Below are 19,215 nucleotides of genomic sequence, written 5' to 3' on the forward strand. Positions count from 1 at the left end.
AGCTGCTATAATTCCACCTTTGGGCACAGGTTTTTGGCCGTGGATCTGCAGGATATATATTTTCACATTGCAATTCACCCATCTCATGAAATGTTTTGGCTTCTAGTGGACCAATAATTCCAGGATTCAACAAGAAATTATTCTCAATTTCTGGGACATAAGGCAGCTTATGCCTTTGTACTACACCATGCAAAATTATGTCTTTGCTATATCCAGGGGTGATTCAGAATAGTTCACACCCTCAACAAACATTATGGGAATTAAAAAATAAAATCAGGATTATCTATGAGTTCTGATGGAGTTCAATTACTGGCTATAATGGCCTCTGTTCCTTACTTGAGGGATTCTCAGTCTTTACCCATCTTATGATACTAAGATTCATCAAGAGTGAGAAACCGTTTTTCTTAGATCCCCCTCTATGGGGGGATCTAAACTTAGTACTGAAGTATCTTACAAGATCTCTCTTGAACTTTTTCTTTTCTTATCCTACCCTATCAGTTCTCTCTCATGAAGTATGAGACTGTCAATTGGTTGAAGAACTTTTGAAAGGTCTGTGCAGGTCTCCCCTTTTTCCATCATTTCCAGTCATTACTACAACGGGTACATCTTTGTTACGTTGGGGGCACATCTAGGAACACATCAATAAGATCAGATGGCCTACCTTGAAAACAAAGATTTGGGGAAATTGGGATTTTAAAGGCTGGATCCTCTTTTACATTTTTTTTCTCAATAAGGCTTTGTTATACTCTCATCCTAAATTGTTACCTAATTAGTCATCTGAATTTCATATCATCAAATTCATCCATCTCTCATGTGTGCACATGTTCCACAAAGACCAGGGAGGATATTACTTTGGTATCTTGGATATCTGTAGAATGGTGACATTCTCAAGCAAGCCATTTAGGAAGTTTTCCAGAGGGTCCATTTCAATTGCTGATACATCCAAAGGGTCTACCGTCTCCACACAGATTTTAGAGGTGAATTTCTGGGTGCATTATTTTTTGTCATGAATCTACAAATATACAGCCTTTTTCTAAGTTAGCCAGTCTACAAGCTTTCTTTGTCCTTTGGATGTGTTGCTTAAGCAGGTTCCAATTACGGATATTTACAAGGCTTCAGATAATACCTTCAATAATACCTTTTCCACACATTTTGGTGGTCCATTCTTTTATAGGCTCAGAGTTGATTTCTAATGCTTAATAAAGGTCAGAATAGGAAGCATAGCATATTAGCTTAATTTTCATTATGACATTTAAATTAAAAGTTTGTTGAACCTGCAGTTATAGTATCAATCTTCGGAAACATCAAAACTTGTTATGAAATAAAAAATTGCTTGCAAAGAAATTTGCGCAACTCGCAAGGCACTGTGCCATGTTTATTCCAATTACAAAGAAGTTATTTGAGCGGTCTCCCCTTGTGGGTGCTCCACTTCAGGCATACATGCTTCCTTTTGGACTGTAGTCTTGTTTTGAGTTGTGGATTCTGCACCAAAGCTCCTCCCTTCAAAAGAGGGTACTGTTCAGTAGATGCCCGAAGTGAAGCACCCATTCAGAAGACTAACACAGCTACCCCTCTGATACTAGAAGGAGGGTTACTGACTGGTACAGTAACTGGAGTTGTTTGAGGTGTGCTCTGCTGCCCACCCTTCATTCTCTCTGTTAATGTTTCTGTTGAGGGATTTTGTGGTGGTGAAGAAATTGAGTACAGTTCACTTGTGTGATCCTCTTTGGTACAGGGCAAATGGATGCTGCTACCAAAAATCTCGGATCAAAGGCTAGTGAGGTGCATGTAGGCCTGAAGTGTGTCATGAAAGCTTAAAAATTCCTCTACAAATGCTTGATTTCAGACAGAGGTGATTGTTTACAGACAACAAAATAGTAATTTTGGATTTTCAAAGCTATTCCGCAGTTTTTGGATATGTATTGTTTATAAGAACATTGTGATATTGAGGGTTAGAGCCAGAGTGCAGCGAAGATGGAGGGATAGTTGCTGTGCCCAGATGGTGAGGGCCAGTGGTGTGCAGGGGAAGTGGATGATAGATACTGGGCACTCAGAGCTAGAGTCAGGTGTGAGCTGCAGGGAGGAGGGGAAGAAGACGGATGTATGCAGGTGAGAGGTACTGTGGATGCTGCCAAGAGTTAGTCTGCTTTGCAGCATATTGAAAGAGCTAGCATCCTGCTGCTGAGTGCCCTGAACTACATTTGTAGTTTCTGTTGACCTTACACACACTCTGTGTTTCTGCCTCAAATCTCCATCTGTAAAATGCATCTTTCACCTTGCAGAGGTTTTGTGCAAATAATCTATTTGTAAATTATTTGGATACCATAGTGATGAGTGCAATAGAAAGCCCAGGGGGAAATAATTCTTTGTTCAGAACAAGATTTGAATAGTGTGCAGCAAATAACTCCTACAGCTAGCTACATATTGCTCAGTGAGGGTAATACAAAATATTGAATAGTTGCTCATTAGTTGAATGGTGTACATTCTGTGCAGTAAATGAGTCTAGGGTTTTGTGGGGGGGAGGGGGAGGAGCATGTAATTAATGACAGCATCATAATGCATACATAAAAGATGCCAAATTAAGGTTCCTCTGGTAATCCTTATTCTACAGTTTCCCAATTTTTCAGTGCTTGCTTTTTCTAACCTTAATCTTTAATTTAGTTCTGTGTGTGTAATATAAACTATGTGTAGTTTTTATATCTACAAATTTAATTGTATATTTAGCGCTGAGACCACTTTGCGTATTTCATATTCTCACTATTTTCAGTGGCTGTCTGGCATGATTTTAGTTTTGTACTACGGCAATGACTTAATAAGAGAAAATCTTTGTGTTTGTGCACATTCCTTTTAGATCACTCAGGCTCAGTCAGTCTATTTAATAATCTGCCTAGTAACTGGGGGCGATGCTTTGGTTTAAAAATGTTCTTCAGAACATAGTGTTGTGTTTGCAATTAGATTTTTTAAAATAATCATTTAATGGATTTAATTTGGTGTATAACTTAACTGCTTGCTCTTGATAGCCTTAAACCAGACTCACCAACTCAGATCTAGAAAGGGAGAGTATAGCATTTTCAGCTAATGAAATAGTGCAAAACTTTTTTTAAAGAGCTTACTGTGTTACAGGGAGATTGAGCTTTTTGGAAACACATGCCATTAGGCAGAAGTTGCAAAATGAGACAGCAGTATGTGTAGCATGTTGGTGCTATTGTGGCATGCAGAATACTATTCTCAAAGCTTTGTTACTAATATAGCTGCAAATAGAGTTAAAAATTGTTTCTTTACCACAGACATTTCTGAAAATCATAGAAGAAAGTTTTAGCTGTTTCAGTTCTTAAAACTTTCTATATATGAATCTCAACTGTTCACTGTGTAAAGTCTATAACATAAGTATATGCTTTAGTTGGGCTATCGATGCATGTAGTAAAAGATTCATGTTCTATCAACAGCACTAATATATGCCACTTGTGGCACAAGGATCATTAATTACAGAGCACTTTAAATATATCTATTGGATACAAACTTCAGTTGTTGAAATTTATTTTTCTTTTACATCATTGATACTGCTTCCCAGCCTATATGTAACTGTGAGATTAAGGCATGCATGCCAGTTTCAATACATGGACTAGCAGTAATCTTCCTGCATGTTTATTGAAAACAGTGATAAACTTCATTGAATTTGAGTTACACAAAGTGCGTGAATAACTTACATTACATTTTAAGTAGTCTATAACTGATCTTCCTACATACTTTCTTTTAAACAGTTAAACTGGTGTTCTCTGCTGTTTCCAGTTTACAGTCAATTCATTTTGCTGATTCATCCATTATTGTGATGGCTCCAGGCCAGAACTGGGTTTACAGATTAAAGACAGAGCTATAAAACTATTGGGACTCAAAAGAACGTTGGTAAATTGTTGCTGAGTGAAGGCAGCCAATGAAAGTGGATAGTTTTTTAAGTGATCCTAATTCTGCATGTGTTGAGAGAAATCTTTCCATCATAAATCGATAGTCATGTTTCAGTGAAATGGAGTCCCAGCAGTAGATGGCTATGATAGTAGGAGTGACTGTGTGCCTCTTTAATGAATATTTTGCATACTAAAAAATGCAACCCAACTAAAGTTGTATTGTGCAGCAATCAAAACAAGGTTTCATCAAAAGTTCTGTAAATGTAGACTTTTCCTGGCAAACTTGCAAAATAAACCTGCTGGGTTAAGTAATGAGACTTAAAGGAAAAAATCCAGGAAGACTTTTTCTTGCCAATGAACACTCTGGAAAGGATAATGACTGAAGATTTGGTGGTTTCTCATTTAAAAAAAAAACAAAACAAAAACTTGAACCCAATTAAGCCTTTTGTGAGGCCTATTTTTTTAAGCAGTGCAAATAGTACTTTTCCTTGATATATTTTTTACCCACTGCCTTTTCTTGTTCTCTTCTCCCCCTCTGCCCATTTTCCCTTCTTCCACCTGCACCCCGGTCTCACCTATTTACGTTGGTCCTAGACATCCAACACTCTGGTCATGTGAAGAAGTGGGCTGTGCCCACAAAAGCTCATGATACCATCTACATGTTTTGTTAGACTATAAAGTGCTACCAGACTGTTTTTGTGTGTTCAGTTTTTTCAGACTACCCCCTGATGCTTCTCTCATGTGCAACAATGTGAATTAAGAAGGCGCGAAACAGTTTGTTTTCTTCATCAAAGGAGGATGGGTGTTCAGGCTTGCTGATGGGAGGCAGAAGGCGGGGCGGGAGGAGGGGAAAGGGCAGTTGCCATAGGGTCCAGCTATTAAAAAAAAAAAAAAAAAAACCCACACACTTTGGATGTGAATGGAGCAAGTTCTTCTACTGTACTGTAGGCTGTTGTGTCCCTGAGTGTCGTGTTTGAACTTCAATCTCCTGGGGATAAGGGTGGAAATCTCCATTCTTCCAAACTAAAATTGCATCTTCCCTGTCCTAGAGAGATGACAGCAAATTGTGGGCATCCTTACTTGGAAGTTCTCCTTTACAGTTTCATAATATTTCTTGTAATGTTTCTTGTGCATTCTCATTCCTGAAGTGTTTATCATAAAATTAGAAGGAGCTTATTGCATTTTACCACTAACAGTTGATCTTTGAATTATATACATTCGTGGATCAAGCTGTTCATTCCATCTTCTTAAAGTTATTTCAGGGGAGGGGAGGCTATATTTAAGGCTGTTCTGTATATAATATCCAACACTTTTCTTCCCCATAGCTGTAAACACCAGCAGGTATGCTGAAAGTTATAGGATCCAGACCTATGCAGAATATGTTGAGAAAAAGCATGAAGAGAATCAGGCAAAAAGGAAGTGGACAGAAGATAGTTGGAAGGAGATGGAGAGAAAGCGATTAAAAACGCAATACACATCATACGTTCCCCACAGTCGGTATTACTGTGCTAACAGGTGAGAACTTTTCATAAGTAGTAGTAATACAGGCAGGCCCCGGGTTACGTACAAGATATAGGGACTGTAGGTTTGTTCTTAAGTTGAATTTGTATGTAAGTCGGAACTGGTACATATTGTAGGGGAAACTCGAGCCAAACATTTCTCCAGAGCTCAGTTTTATTCTCCCAAAAGCCGCTCCGTGTTTCCCTGGTCTGCTGAGGGGCGGGAGGGGGGGGGCGGGGGGGTCGCTAGCTTCGTGTCTCCCTGGTCTGCTGGGGGGAAGCAGCTAGTGCGGGGTTGCTTCACCCCGTTTGTAAGTAGGGATCCGATGTAAGTCGGATCCATGTAACCTGGGGACTGCCTGTAATAATAATAGGACATTGGAAAGAAATTTTATCTTTAATTTCAACAGCTCTGGATGGCTATTCTTTGGATTTGGAAACTTAGGTGCTTTCTCTTGTGCAGTAGTCTGTGTTTTGTGGCTGACTTTGCAAGGTGCTTACCCAGGGCAATACATAATCTCTCATTCACTGGGAAACAGCCAACTGAACAATTTTAATGACAAATGCTTCTGTATAGCTAAGTGGTGAGGAAGAATGGAAGAAATTCTGTATGAGACTCCTTCATTGATCATCTACTTTTTAGGGTAGGCGTGAGGCTTCTAGGTGTTACTGTATTGTGTACTGTACTGTTATACATCATCGATGTATTTTCCTTGAAAGTCTCTGCTGCACGATTTTGTAGATTCCCTCTTAAACTTTGTAAAAATCTCAGGGAGCTGCTGACCTGACATGTTTACTGGATGGGAAGGGGATGAATAGGGAGCATGAGGTACTGGGCTTTTTCTGATTCTTTCTCCTTTTGTATGAATAATGTTGTGACTTCTAGCTCACATCATCTCCATCCGTGAATGTGCTGGATTTTGCAATATGAAAAACTGGCTTCTTTTTCCACAATGAAAACATCCTTAAAAACAGGTTTTATACTTATGGTGAGTGATTATATTTAGTATAAACACAACAGAGGTGTGTTGTGTTTTGGCTGCTTGTCACACTTGGAATTGGAAAGTTTGAGAGGAATGTTTAGGAGAGATGGAAGAACACAAGAGAGTCTTTGGGGGAGTTGGCATAAGGAGTTAACCCAAAAAATTGTGTTCCGTAGTTAGGTCTTCTTTAGTATAAGAGAGCATGAATAATGAGAGAGGCTTGTTACGTTGATTTACTATAGGACTTTTAAAGGTTGAGTCCTCAGTTACTTTCTGTGAAATTAATTGATCTAGGAATAGAATTACTACAATAAAATACACTGAATTGCTGTAACACATCTTCACACAGTTTATAGTTCCTATAAGTTTAGATAATATTGGAAGGCTTTTGAGGTACTTTGATACTGCCTTGTTTAAGGATGTTAAAGTTAGATTAATCAACTAGTTGAAAAGTTGACGGAATTTCCATTGACTGTTTGATTTGTCGATAAGGGTGCTTTCACTTTTAAATGCAGCAAGAGCCTGCCTGGCTGTTGCTACATTTCAAAGGCAGAAGTGTCATGTGGCATTCTGCCTTTGAAATGATTGTAACACCGCGTAGAGCCTTTGCCAGTGGGGGACTCTCTGAGGCTCCATGCGGCACTTCCGCTTTGACATGTGCAAGAGCCCCAGCAGGGACTCTTGTACATTTCAAACGTGGAACACCACCACTACACCCCTATCCCCTCCCACGGAGCTGGGGGGAACCAGCTTTTAAGCTGGCTCCCCCTAGCCTCCTGTCCCCTCCCTCCCCCCTGCCTCTTTCTGATAGAGGCAGCAAGGTGGGGGGGAGCAACTAGTCGACTAGTGTGTCGCTCAGTAGATTAGTTGCTTACATCCCTAGCCCTGTTTACCATGAGTATCTAGATGGTTTAGGACTTCATTATTGCAGCTGAGCTTCTGTCATTGAAGATCTGCTGGACTGGGTCATGAGTCCCATAATGACAGATTTATAGCATTTTTTGTATTTTGATCTTTAAAGGGCAGAATGTATTGCATAGTCACGTATTAGTAGAATCCATGTCCCAAATTAAAGTCTACTGGCTTGAAGAGTTGATAGTGGGCTGTCTAGCAAGGAAGACTACAGATGTGACTTCTTCATGGGTACATACATTCTTTTATAGAGCAAAATATCATAACAGCCATACTGGATCAGACAAAAAGTCCATCTAGCCCAGTATCCTGTCTAGCAATGCCAGGAACTCTAGAGGGAATGAACAGAACAGGTGATTGTCAAATGAGCCATCCCCTGTCATCCATTCCCAACTTCTGACAAACAGAGGTGAGGGACACCATTCCTACCCATCCTGGATAATAGCCATTGATGGACCTATCCTCCATGAATTTATCTAGCGCTTTTTTTAACCCTGTTTTAGTATTGGTCTTGGAAAGGAGTTCCACAGGTTGTTCATTGTGATATAAAATACTTCCTTTTGTTTGTTTTTAAATCTGCTACCTATTAACTTAATTTGGTGACGCCTAGTTCTTGTGTTATGAGAAGGAGTAAATAATTCTTCTTCACTTTTTCCTACCATGTATAGACCTCTGTTGTATCCCCTCATCTTTTCCAAGCTGGAGTGTCCTAGTTTTATTAATCTGTCTTCATATGGCAGCATTCCATGCTTGGGATGTTAGTATGTAGTCATTTACATGATTAATTGATAAGCCAGGGCTTATTGGTTAATCCTACCCCTGGCTGCCCTCCCACCTCCACCCGCTGCTGCCTCTGATAGAGTCAGTAGTGTGGAGGGCGAGGTAGCTCCCTGTGTGTATCGACTCCTACGGAGCCATCTACCTTCTCTCCCCCTCGCTGCAGGCAGCAGAAGGGGCTCCCCCCAGCCTCCCCTATATGTAAACAAGTAACCACTGAAAAATTGGGCAGTTACACATTTACCAAAAAACACTTTTGATGACATCCCTATTCCATACCCCTAATCTTTTTTGTTACTCTTTTCTCAGCTTTTCCAATGCCAAGATCTTTTTGTAGATGAAGTGACCAAATCTGCAATCTGTACTCAAGAAGAGAGTGTACCATGAATTTATATAGAGGCAAAAGATATTCTCTGTCCCTTTCTTAATAATTCTCAACGTTCTGTTTGCTTTTTTGACTGATGCTGCACATTGAGTGGATGTTTTCAGAGAACTATCCATAATTACTCCAAGATCTCTTTCTTGAATGTTAACAGTTAATTTAGACACATTGTGTGCAATCAGCATGTGTCTCCATTCACATGCATGTCACTTTAGTAATACTGTTAGGAAAACAAAATGTCTTGTAGGCCATGCGTAGAACCCTGATGGGTTGCATGTGACCACAGGGCTGCAGGCAACCACCACTGTTTTTTAACCAGTTACCAGTCCATGAGGAGACCTTCCCTCTTATCCCATAACAGCCTACTTTGCTTAAAAGCTTTTGGTATAGAACATTGTCAAAGGCTATCTGGAAATCTAAGTACATGATATCCATTGGATCCCCATTAACCCACATGCTTGTTGTCTGCCTCAAAGAATTCTAGTATATTGGTGAGACATGATTTCTCTTTACAAAGAGTTATGTTGACTTTTTCTCAACAAATTATGTTCAACTTATGTGTCTGACAATTCCGTGCTTTACTGTAGTTTCAACCAATTTGCCCAGTACCGAAATTCAATTTACCGGCCTGTAAGTGCCTGGATCACCTCTGGAACCCTTTTTAAAAATTGATTTCACATTAGCTATCCACCAGTCATTTGTTACAGAAGATGATTTAAAGCAGGGGAAGAGAACCATTTTGGTATCCGGGGGTATGGGAGATCTACAAAAAAAGCAGTTAGGAGCTACACGCAAGTGAGAAGCAAAGAAAAGAAAGCCCAAACCCACATTGATGTGGCTCCCAACTGAGAAGGAGACCGATGCTCTTCACATTCCCCTCGCACATCAGAGCCTAAGAGGGCCCAGGCTAGTAGATTTTGTGTGCTCCAGCCCCATGGGGGGATGGCAAGGAGTCTGGAGCACTAGAGTGGGCTTCCCAAAGCTGGGGGGGAGTCTCAAGCCTCAGGGCCTGGATCCAGGAAATGTAGGGGCCATATCCAGCCCCCTAGGCCTTAGGTTCCCCACACCTGATTTTAAAGGGATAAGTTACAAACCAAAGTAGCTCTGTAGTTTCACTTTTCATTCTTTCTTCTGGTCCTGTGATTTATTGTTGTTTAATTTATCAACTTGTTCATAAACCACTTCTAATGACGCATCAATCTAGAACAAAACAACAAATAGTCTGGTAGCACTTTATAGACTAACAAAACATGTAGATGGTATCATGAGCTGTCCTGGGCACAGCCCACTTCTTCATACTTCAGATCTACATGTTTTGTATATTAAACCTTCTTAATCCAAGTCACTTATTCTGCCTAGCTGCACTTAGAATTTCTCATTGTGAGGCAACTACACAAATTAATGTTTGGTTAATATATTTTAATTGGTAGATAGGAGAAATGTGTACTTAAAACTTGATCATAGGAAAATTACAGTAGTAGGAAGAGTGTATGTATTAAAAATCTAACTATGGATCTGGCTGGCATATTAAAAAGCTACTAATTCAGATTTGTTAGTGAACTTGAATGGTTAATTCCACTGAAATTTTTGTTTTATTTTTTGCTTTGTGGTTTCTCTTTGCACGTATTTTGATTCTACTGTTTGTTAGAAGTGTTATTTAGGTATTGTTCATGCTGCTATAATCATTTATCAGCATTTCCATTATAAATATCAATTTATCAGGGGTTTACGACTGAACCTGATAAACTCTGCCCAGAATTAAATATGGGAAGCAAGGAGTTAGCCCAGAAATAATTTTTACAACAATATTTTTAAAAGTAGATTTATGTTATCAACCTGTTAAACTTTAATTCTAATGCAAATATATAAAGTATCAATTGTGATTAGTTTTTCCTGTACATACCTGCCTCTACATATGTACATATGTACATATAAAATTAGCAGGTTAAGTAATACTTGATAATTGGCTACAGTTCATCACCAAAAGCAGCAACTTTGTTTGTAATATAGTTGTGCTAATATCAAAATGTTCCTTACTAGGGACTTAAATTTTCCCAAAGCCTTTCATATGAATTATTGATCCAATTGTATAAAATATTAATATATTTTCATATAGTTTGACATTTTCCAATGTGTGACTGGTTGTCATATAATTGTTTTTCTGGTTTGACTTTAAGGATCTCGCCTCTTAATGCGATATAAGAAAAATGTTGAAAATAACTTACCTTCTGTCCCACAAGTGCATCTCTTTTTTTGAGTGTTGTAAAAATTGACATGTGAGCTTTTGTGTTTGGGGCTGGATTCTAAAGCCCATCTGTAGATCTAAAGTCACACATTAATGCCCATTAACACTAATGGTGGTACTTACACTTATAATGAAAGCTGTCCATATTAAAAATACACCCTTCTACATAATACAAAAGGAATGAAGTTAAAAGGATAATATGGACTTAAAAAACAAATGCTTCACACTGGAAAAGTTGTTTTCTATTAATACAAAGATAAGTGAAAAGTTGGAGAAAATACTCTTCAGTGTTGTATTTGATAGCATTAATAGTTTATCACTAAATCAGCTTTCCTTGTTTCAGTGCCATTGTTTAGATTGTAAACTGCAGGATTGATTCTGACCTGTTGTGCTTTGCACAGTGCCGAGCACATTGTGCTTAGCAAATTATAAATTGCCAGTTGATGTTCATGTTAAATGCACCATTTCACATCTTTGCAAAATAGTGCTAAGCCATAGGATAAAAATTGAGACATTTTAATATTTTTATACTAAAAAGTGCCTCTTGCTCTGTTTGGCTAAGTCAACAATGCAATGCCATTTCAGGATTTGTAGCGTAGCCTTAATTCTTTAGGGTTTATTTCCCAGGTTCCTAGTCTGACTCAAATGAGATTAATGACAACCATTATAATTTCCACCAGTTTTTAAAAAATAAAAAGGTGCCGTAGTAAGAACAGGAAGGATGTATTTGAGTATATGGTTTCCGTCCCACAACAGCAATTCTGTTTAAACTAAAATATTCAGACTGAAATGCCAGTAAAGTTCAAATTCTTAGTTTTGGTGCACATAAACAGTAGCCAAGAAGTTAGTCAGAATATCTTTGTACCTTGCAAAATTGTTGTCCTCCTTCCCTGTCCCTTGGAAAGTAATTGTGGCAGCCAACAGCGAGTAGACTTTTCCTGTTCAGTATCTGAAATGGTATTGCTAAGGTGATATTTTTGTTTTTTTTAATCATCTGGCACTATAGAACCAGCATATTCTGTTACTTAACTTGAGTAATTCTGTTTGTTGTTACTAGAGATACTGTTGGAATTTAACAGTGGCCCTAAATGTTCCTAGTTTTGTGAATTGAGATCAGCTTAATTGGCTAGAAGTTAATATTAATCTCTTCACTTTGTACCACTGGCTCTCATCTGTTCAGCTTCTTTCAGGGTTGATAAAACTGCTTGAATGTGGATCAATGCACTGTGAAAGCTGGAAGAGGAAGGAATTGCATTCACTGAAGAGACTGAGAATTTCACCCGCCGTGCACACTTTCATCAGCACTGATCTGGAAGGAATAGTCTATTCCCAAAACTGGGGTCTTGATGACTAGCATTGTCCTGCCAATAGGTTTTTCTTTTCTTTAACTTGGCTTGTGGTTTTATAAGAAAAACACAAGAGAACCAAAAATGATTTACCAATATATAAAGGAATAGACATTTAAAAAAATCCTCTTCAGATGGCTTCTGACTATAATTTCTATTCTTAGCTTAGATGACAGGTATATATGTACAGGGCTCGCCGAACCGCAGCAAGCCCCACTTGCCAGCCATGCTGTCTGGTGATCTGCGCATGCACAGATTGCCCGAACCCGGCTCTTCCGGGTTACAATCTACTCACCATGGGCAAGTAGATTGTATTATTTGTTGAGCCCTGTATATGTACATTTTGAAACAAACTGAAATTTTTGTGGTATTTTAAAAATTATGTACAAATTTATTCTAGGAGGCTGATGCTGTTTAGAACCTATACAGGCAGTCCCCGGGTTACGTACAAGATAGGGACTGTAGGTTTGTTCTTAAGTTGAATCTGTATGTAAGTCGGAACTGGCGTCCAGATTCAGCCGCTGCTGAAACTGACCGCCAGTTCTGACTTACATACAGAATCAACTTAAGAACCCCAAGCGTCCCCAAGTCAGCTGCTGATGAAACTGATCAGCAGCTGATTCCAGGAAGCCCGGGGCAGAGCAACTCTGCCTCGGGCTTCCCGTAGTCAGCGCTGGTCAGTTTCAGCAGCAGCTGACTTGGAGACGCCTGGGGCAGAGCAGCTGGGGTGCTGCTAGATTGCTCCAGTAGCGCCGCTCCTCAGCGCTGCTGGACCAACCCAGCAGCACCCCATCTGCTCTACCCCAGGCGTCCTCATTCAGCCGCTGCTGAAACTGACCAGCAGCGGCTGAATCAGGACTCCTGGGGCAGAGCAGCTGGGGTGCTGCCGGGTTGGTCCAGTAGCGCCCAGAGCGGCGCTGCGGGACCAACCGGCAGTGCCCCAGCTGCTCTGCCACAGGCGTCTGGAGAAAAGCCTAGTCTGCTGGGGGGGAGGAGGGAGCCGTACTACCAGGAAGACGCGGGCGGTGGACCAAGACGCACCGCGGTCCCGCCGCCTGGGTCCTCCGCGGCTTTGCTCCCAGTCTCCCTGGTCTGGCAAAGCCTCGGGGGAAGCCGGCAGCGGAGCAGCCCAGGCGTGCCTGGGCTGCCTCACTGCCCGAGCCCCTACGCGGCTTTGCTCCGCGTCTTTCTGGTCTGCAGACCAGGGAGACGCGGAGAAAGCCCCGGAGTACATGGGCGGCAGGACCGCGAGGTCCCGCAGTCGGGGACTGCCTGTAATTGAAATTCTTAACCTGAAAATTCAGCTCTCCCTTAAAAATTTATTCTTGAGCTGAAACGCTGCATCAAGTTAGCAGTTCAGAATTTCTTTGTTAATATTGTATGAGATTATGCACAAATGCTGTGCATAATAAGAACTGGCTGGGTTCAGCTATTTTATAGAATAATATAATTGCCTATAATAATGAAATCTAGGGCCTGTATAAGGCACATATATTTGACACGATCATGCATGGTCTGTGTTCTCAGCTGCATGTTAAACAGAAAGAAAGGTCCCTGAACTGAGGATCTGACAGATGTGTGAAAAAATTGAAGATCTGAAACCAATATACTCAAATTGAAGTTAACAATCATTGAGAACTATTCTTCTTTGAGGAATGTCCCCATGGGTGCACCGCTGTAGGTGTTTCTGTGCCCTGCACTTATTGTCGAATACTTTTAGCAGCAGTACCCTGGGTGCTGACACACATGCATAGGGCTGTCTCACTGCATAGCAAGCATACAGGCATGCGCGTTGTCAGCCATCTCAGTTTCTTCTCTACCACCCTAGGCTTGGGTTCGAACCCAACAGCTCTCTTCAACTATGGACCTCAGATGTGAGTTTTCCTATTTCCTCTCAATTATTTTACTTACCTGCCCTCCTCCCTCCACCTTTATTTTAACCTTAAAAAAAAGCCTTTCTTTTTGTTCTTGTACTTAATCCTCTGTACCAGACCTCCGGCATGCTGGACTGCCCTGGTTTCAAAAGATGCCCTCACATGCAAGCTTTCTATCCCTAATTTCTTAAAGCCATGCTCAATGCATTAGATACATGGGGGAGGATCATATACTGCAGAAATGCCACCACCACAAAAAAACCCAAAAAACCCTATCTGCAAGATCTCTGAAGGAATGGGACTGCCAAGTGAAGCTCCTCTTGATGGAAAAGTTGGTCAGACCAGCTTCAGAGCCGGAGTCCCATTCACCACCTTCCCAGAGATCTTCAACTGTGGCCTTGGAACAAGATTCCTGTTTACCACCTCAGGACCTTCCTGCCAAAAAAAAAAAAATTGCCAAGCAAGAGAACCTTACTTTGTCAGGCACCAATTGCCCTTAAAAAAGGGGGCCTTCAACTCATAAGCCTGCATTGGTATCAACAGCACCATCCTCATTGGACTGGCAGGTTCTGGGCACGTCCGGTATAGATAAGTTCCAGGGAGCTTAGACTTCAAAACTGTCTTGCGCTGTGGTAGCCTCAACCTTTTAAGGCTAAAGGACCAACAAGGCACTGGCTGAACCAATGGTGATGCAATACACCACATCATCGGTACCTGCAGAACTCATGGTGCACACTATCACCAGACTGGTACCGATGATGCATGCAGAGTCAGCACCCGTACCAACCCTGGTAATGCTGAAAGCCTTTGGCTGGACTTGAATGTACCATAGACAGATTTTGGAAAATTTGGGTTGGGAAATTAATTGTACGGGGATACAAGACAGGTCTGGCCATTATTTTCAAAATGCCTTCTAGATTAGAAAACTCAATAACTTTGTATGCTGGTTGTCTTGTTATATATGCGTGATCCAGAAGCCTGATTAGAAATTAGAGGATTGTTGACTTTGGCATTTGAGCTGGAATGAAGTTTCAAACTGAACTGTGGTAGCTAACTAGCCTTGAAGTGCTTGTCAATGGTAGTCATGGTACGACTTCATGAGATCTTTTAAGAGACCCTAAGGGAGGCCTCTTGTCTCTGACTATTGAGAGGAGAATCCAGCTATTAATTGAGTCTAGGCAGCGTGTGTATTATCCTGAAGTAGAATTAAGAGCATGATGTTTAGTCATATTTTATATTTCAGTACCATTGGGTATCCCAAAAAGAAGACATTTTCAATTAAAGAGAAGTTCTGCTGAATCCACTGCCAAAATGTTTTTCACCTTGAAGCCAAAAAATACAACCAAACACACATTCCTTTAAAGGATTGTGGGGGAGCCATATTTCTTTGTCATTAAGTGTAAAATAGACATATGATATCAGGCTTTTTAATGTTTAACAAATATGTAACATTTTGGTTTATGTAAGGGTTTTTATTTAGGAATTGGTATATACTGCAACGTGAGATGTCACTTTAAATTAACAGGAAACTTGAAGCTTCATAAGCATAAATTTAGTATAATCGTCAAATGGCTTATTTAAAAAGTAATTTTGAGTAAGCATCTAATAATCAGATGCACAGTAATTGCATTACAAAATTATTCTTTGATCTAGGTAACTTTAATGATATTACACTTTTTTGCTCTAATGGCGAATTACAGTGGAATTAAAAGGTGAAACTGTCTTGTGCAGTGTAATTTCACTGCATTCTGAATAAAATGGTTGGAATTATTCTGTTCAGACCTTAGTTTTTAATCAAGTCTTGATGAATGTAGATTATATTATGGGTAAGTAGTCTATAGAGGTACAAGAGAAAGTACAGTTTTATTTTGATGTATAGATTTTTATATGCAGGTAATCTTTACGCCCTAAGACTTGATTTAAATGGATGATGGTTTCATCTCTTTTACCTAACAAATATTATTCAGATTACTTATCCAAAGAAAACATGAAAAAGTGAGCATATAGAATGTGTTAATTTCAAATACATCTCAGAGCTATAATAACTAGTTCAGTTTTCAATATCTGTTGGTGGTGCCCTGGGATTGCTTTTGTAGCTGAGTCTGAAGATGCGTTAAACTATCAGTGTCTTCATAAAATACAGTTCTCTTTGAAACTAGTTTCAATCAGTGTTTTTATGGAGCTAAAAATGTCCTGATCTTAAGAAGGGGGAAAATATAAAATATTCCTGTAAAAAGAACAGATCTAAAAAGATGAAATTGTGAATATAAGTTTTATGGAACATTGCAAGTGGACACGTTTTCTATTTTAAGACTTCATTATTTTCCAGACAATTTATGCAGTTGATGTGGTGAACTGTGATGATTACTAAAATTTATGGTTGATCCATGAATCTTTCTAATTTTAATATGCAACACCTGCTTTATTAAATACTCGTTTTGTATTCATTCTATCAGATCATGTTGTCTTGCTTTTTTAATGCTAGTTTTACAACTACCAGCACAATGGGAAAAAGAAGTATGAGCCCTATTCAAGAGGAAGCTTGCTCTGATGATATGGAAGAGAGAGAAATCCAAGGCACAGAGCTTGATGAAACAGATTGCTATGCAGAGTGTGTTCCAGAGGGAAGGAAGAGAGCCAAAAAGTTCAAAAAAGTCAAGGAAGAGCAAGATCCAACAGGTAAGAACTCTGAAGCTAAGAGTTCATTTCTATCCTTTTTCCAGTTAGACCCACCTTAACCCTAAACAGGGTACAAGTTGTCTTTTGAGTGTTAAACATTCCTTACATATATATTCCATATATATCTTAAGGTAGTGTTTTAATTTAAAGCCCATTTTGAATTGCAGACTGTGGGATTGCATTGATCAATGTTGGAAAAAAAAAATGCCACAAGATAGAAACCTGAAATATCTGTCACCTAGATTTTGGGGCCTGAAAGAACTGGAGAAGTAGAGTTGGTCATTTACTAGGATAACTTGCCGTTATAAAATAAAGGCCTCTGAGGGGATAATTTTGGTCATTTTGAGGCCTAGTGTGACCCTTGCACTTTCTTGACAGCTATGGTCATCTTAGCACCCTTTTTGTTATGGTATCAGAATTTGAAAATTCTGGTACTTGAAGCATGATTCTTCAGTTTTTCCCTAGTCGGTCCAGGAAATCTTCTGTGCATATTGTAAGACTTACTAGTTATGCAAACCTCTTGTTCTAGGTTCTTGGCTTGAGAGGATGAACTCTTATTTGTTGCATTGACACAATATAGGTTGACACATCATTGGCTGCCTTTTGTTAGCTGGTCTTCTATATTGATTGAAAATATTCTCAGCTTTTAATAAATCTGCCAGCTTCTCTGGTTACGTTCATGAACTATTTTAAAATATTATTTAGCGCTTAAATACAGTTTTAAATGTTCAAAGCACTGCACAAATGTTAACTGATTTCTTAAAATAGCATGGAAGGTAGGTTAAAAAAAATAGCATGTTACAGATGTGAAAACTGAGTTAGATAAATGAAGGGACTTTCATAATGTCTCATAAAAGCTTATGATATATAATGTATTTGTTAGTCTCTAAGGTGGTATAGCACTCCTAGTTGTTTTTTCACATCAGGTCAGTCATCTGAACTTGAGGTTTTCTGAATCTCCAACCTTGAACTCTATATTCCACACCATATTGTCCACCTCACAAAATATCCTTCAATTGGAGCACGTGGGTACACATTGTTGATCATGTTTAGTTTCCCATAATTTGAACCAGGTCATCCATAAAGATACTACATGTTCCCTCCCTATTTCCTAAAATGGCAGTGCTGATTTAATATAAGCAAACTCAGAAACTGGCTTAAAGAAGCATCTTTCCTCTCTGTCAGCAGGTAGAAGACCTCTTCACATTTTGAGCATAGTGAAGTGGGTGTTATGTTATAAACTTTTTTCTTATTACTCTGAATAAAAATTTAGAGCCCAGTAAAATATTAAATGGTAAATTTGTTACAAAGCTGCAGCACTTTAATTTGGAGTAAAAATGTGCCTTATTAAAAATATTCCTCTTTCTCTGTCTCGTAATAAACATGTTTAAGTAACTTCTGTTTTTAGGTATTTGCAATCAATTATGGATTTATTTGATAGTCTCTGGGATTAATGTAGTGTTGGGCACTTCATGAAGGCTTAAGAGCCTGTTCACAAATAGGATCAATACTAGATGACCTCCTCATTCGTTGTGTGCACTTACCTTTTGTTAATTAAGGGAACAAGAGTACTTCTTTCAAAGGCAGTAGGGCTGCTGAACTGACTTGCAAAGTTTGGATATTAATAGCAGGTAATGAGTGTGTTTGTTTGCATGTACCTCTTACAAAGGAAGGTATATCGTAAGCTTATAGCGATATTGTTACTTTTGTGCTTTAAGGAACAAATCCAGCAGATGAATCTAGATGAAGCAGTAAAGTTAGAAAAATTAGGAATTGTGACAGAACCTTCCTATACAGCCTTGGTGTCATCCATTGTACTTTTTTCTTTTTATAGATATGTTTGCAGCATATAAAATATAATTGTTAAATGTAAGAAGTAATAAAGACTTTTTTCCATATTCATCCTATCAGAATTACTTAGTTTGAAACCTAACTAAGCCACTATTGCTTTGTTTTCCATATTAGTACTGGACAATCATCTGAACTGGTAGAATCTATGGACATAATTTAACCGTGGTAAACATGTCAGATCTAAACTTAGCTGGAACCTTAACAGTCGTGATGTGCACACATTTTTGCTTAACTTTTATGCAGGTGTCACATCATTACACACTTGAAAGGCAGAGTGCACTATTATGAGTATACTGGATGAAAGTAAAATGAAATATAGTCGTGGAAAGGAAATACTATTTTCTTAGTTAAGAGAACACTGCTAATGAGTTTATTCAATAACTGTACAATTTTAGTCACAGATGGCATGCCAAAATTTTCACATCATCAGAGGTTCAAGCTTTGCATATTAATCACTTTGCTTAGTGAGTAGCTTTGTGCAAATGACCTACAGTTTAAACAAATCTTTAGGTTGTATGTACAGTGTATCAAAAAGCTTTTAGGGGCCAGTACCATATTAAATACCACCCTTGATTGCTAAAGGAACTAAATGTAAGTTACCAGTGTTATGATGCTCTCATATCTGTTGGAAAGTAGAGGATGAGTAGAACATTTTAGAAAATCCACTTAATTGTAGGTTGCACAAAATCTTTTTGGTTATATACTGCCAAATTCTGGATGTGTTGAAACCGTAAAAGAGCACTTTGTTTTACCATGTAATGTAGG

The 19,215-nt window shown here is 39.1% G+C and overlaps 1 protein-coding gene across 3 annotated transcripts in view; it reads left to right on the forward strand.

Annotated features, from left to right (window-relative positions):
• The window catches only part of PARN (poly(A)-specific ribonuclease), a 182,568-nt gene that overhangs the window by 128,702 nt on the left and 34,651 nt on the right, over window positions 1–19,215 (forward strand). For 2 of the 3 annotated variants that reach the window (XR_012896124.2, XM_006134132.5), the window contains exons 22-23: window positions 5,228–5,417; window positions 16,406–16,599. Coding sequence is in view for 2 of the 3 variants with exons in the window: in XM_006134132.5 (XP_006134194.2) it covers window positions 5,228–5,417; window positions 16,406–16,599 (384 nt within the window). In the remaining variant the exon portion in view is untranslated. Of the gene's footprint in view, window positions 1–5,227; window positions 5,418–11,880; window positions 12,487–16,405; window positions 16,600–19,215 lie in introns of those variants that run through there. The other variant, XM_025190140.3, reaches the window with a different exon arrangement.

The sequence above is a fragment of the Pelodiscus sinensis genome, chromosome 15 (genome assembly GCF_052426305.1).
Source record: "Pelodiscus sinensis isolate ZL-2025 chromosome 15, ASM5242630v1, whole genome shotgun sequence".
In the NCBI taxonomy this organism is placed as follows: domain Eukaryota; kingdom Metazoa; phylum Chordata; order Testudines; family Trionychidae; genus Pelodiscus; species Pelodiscus sinensis.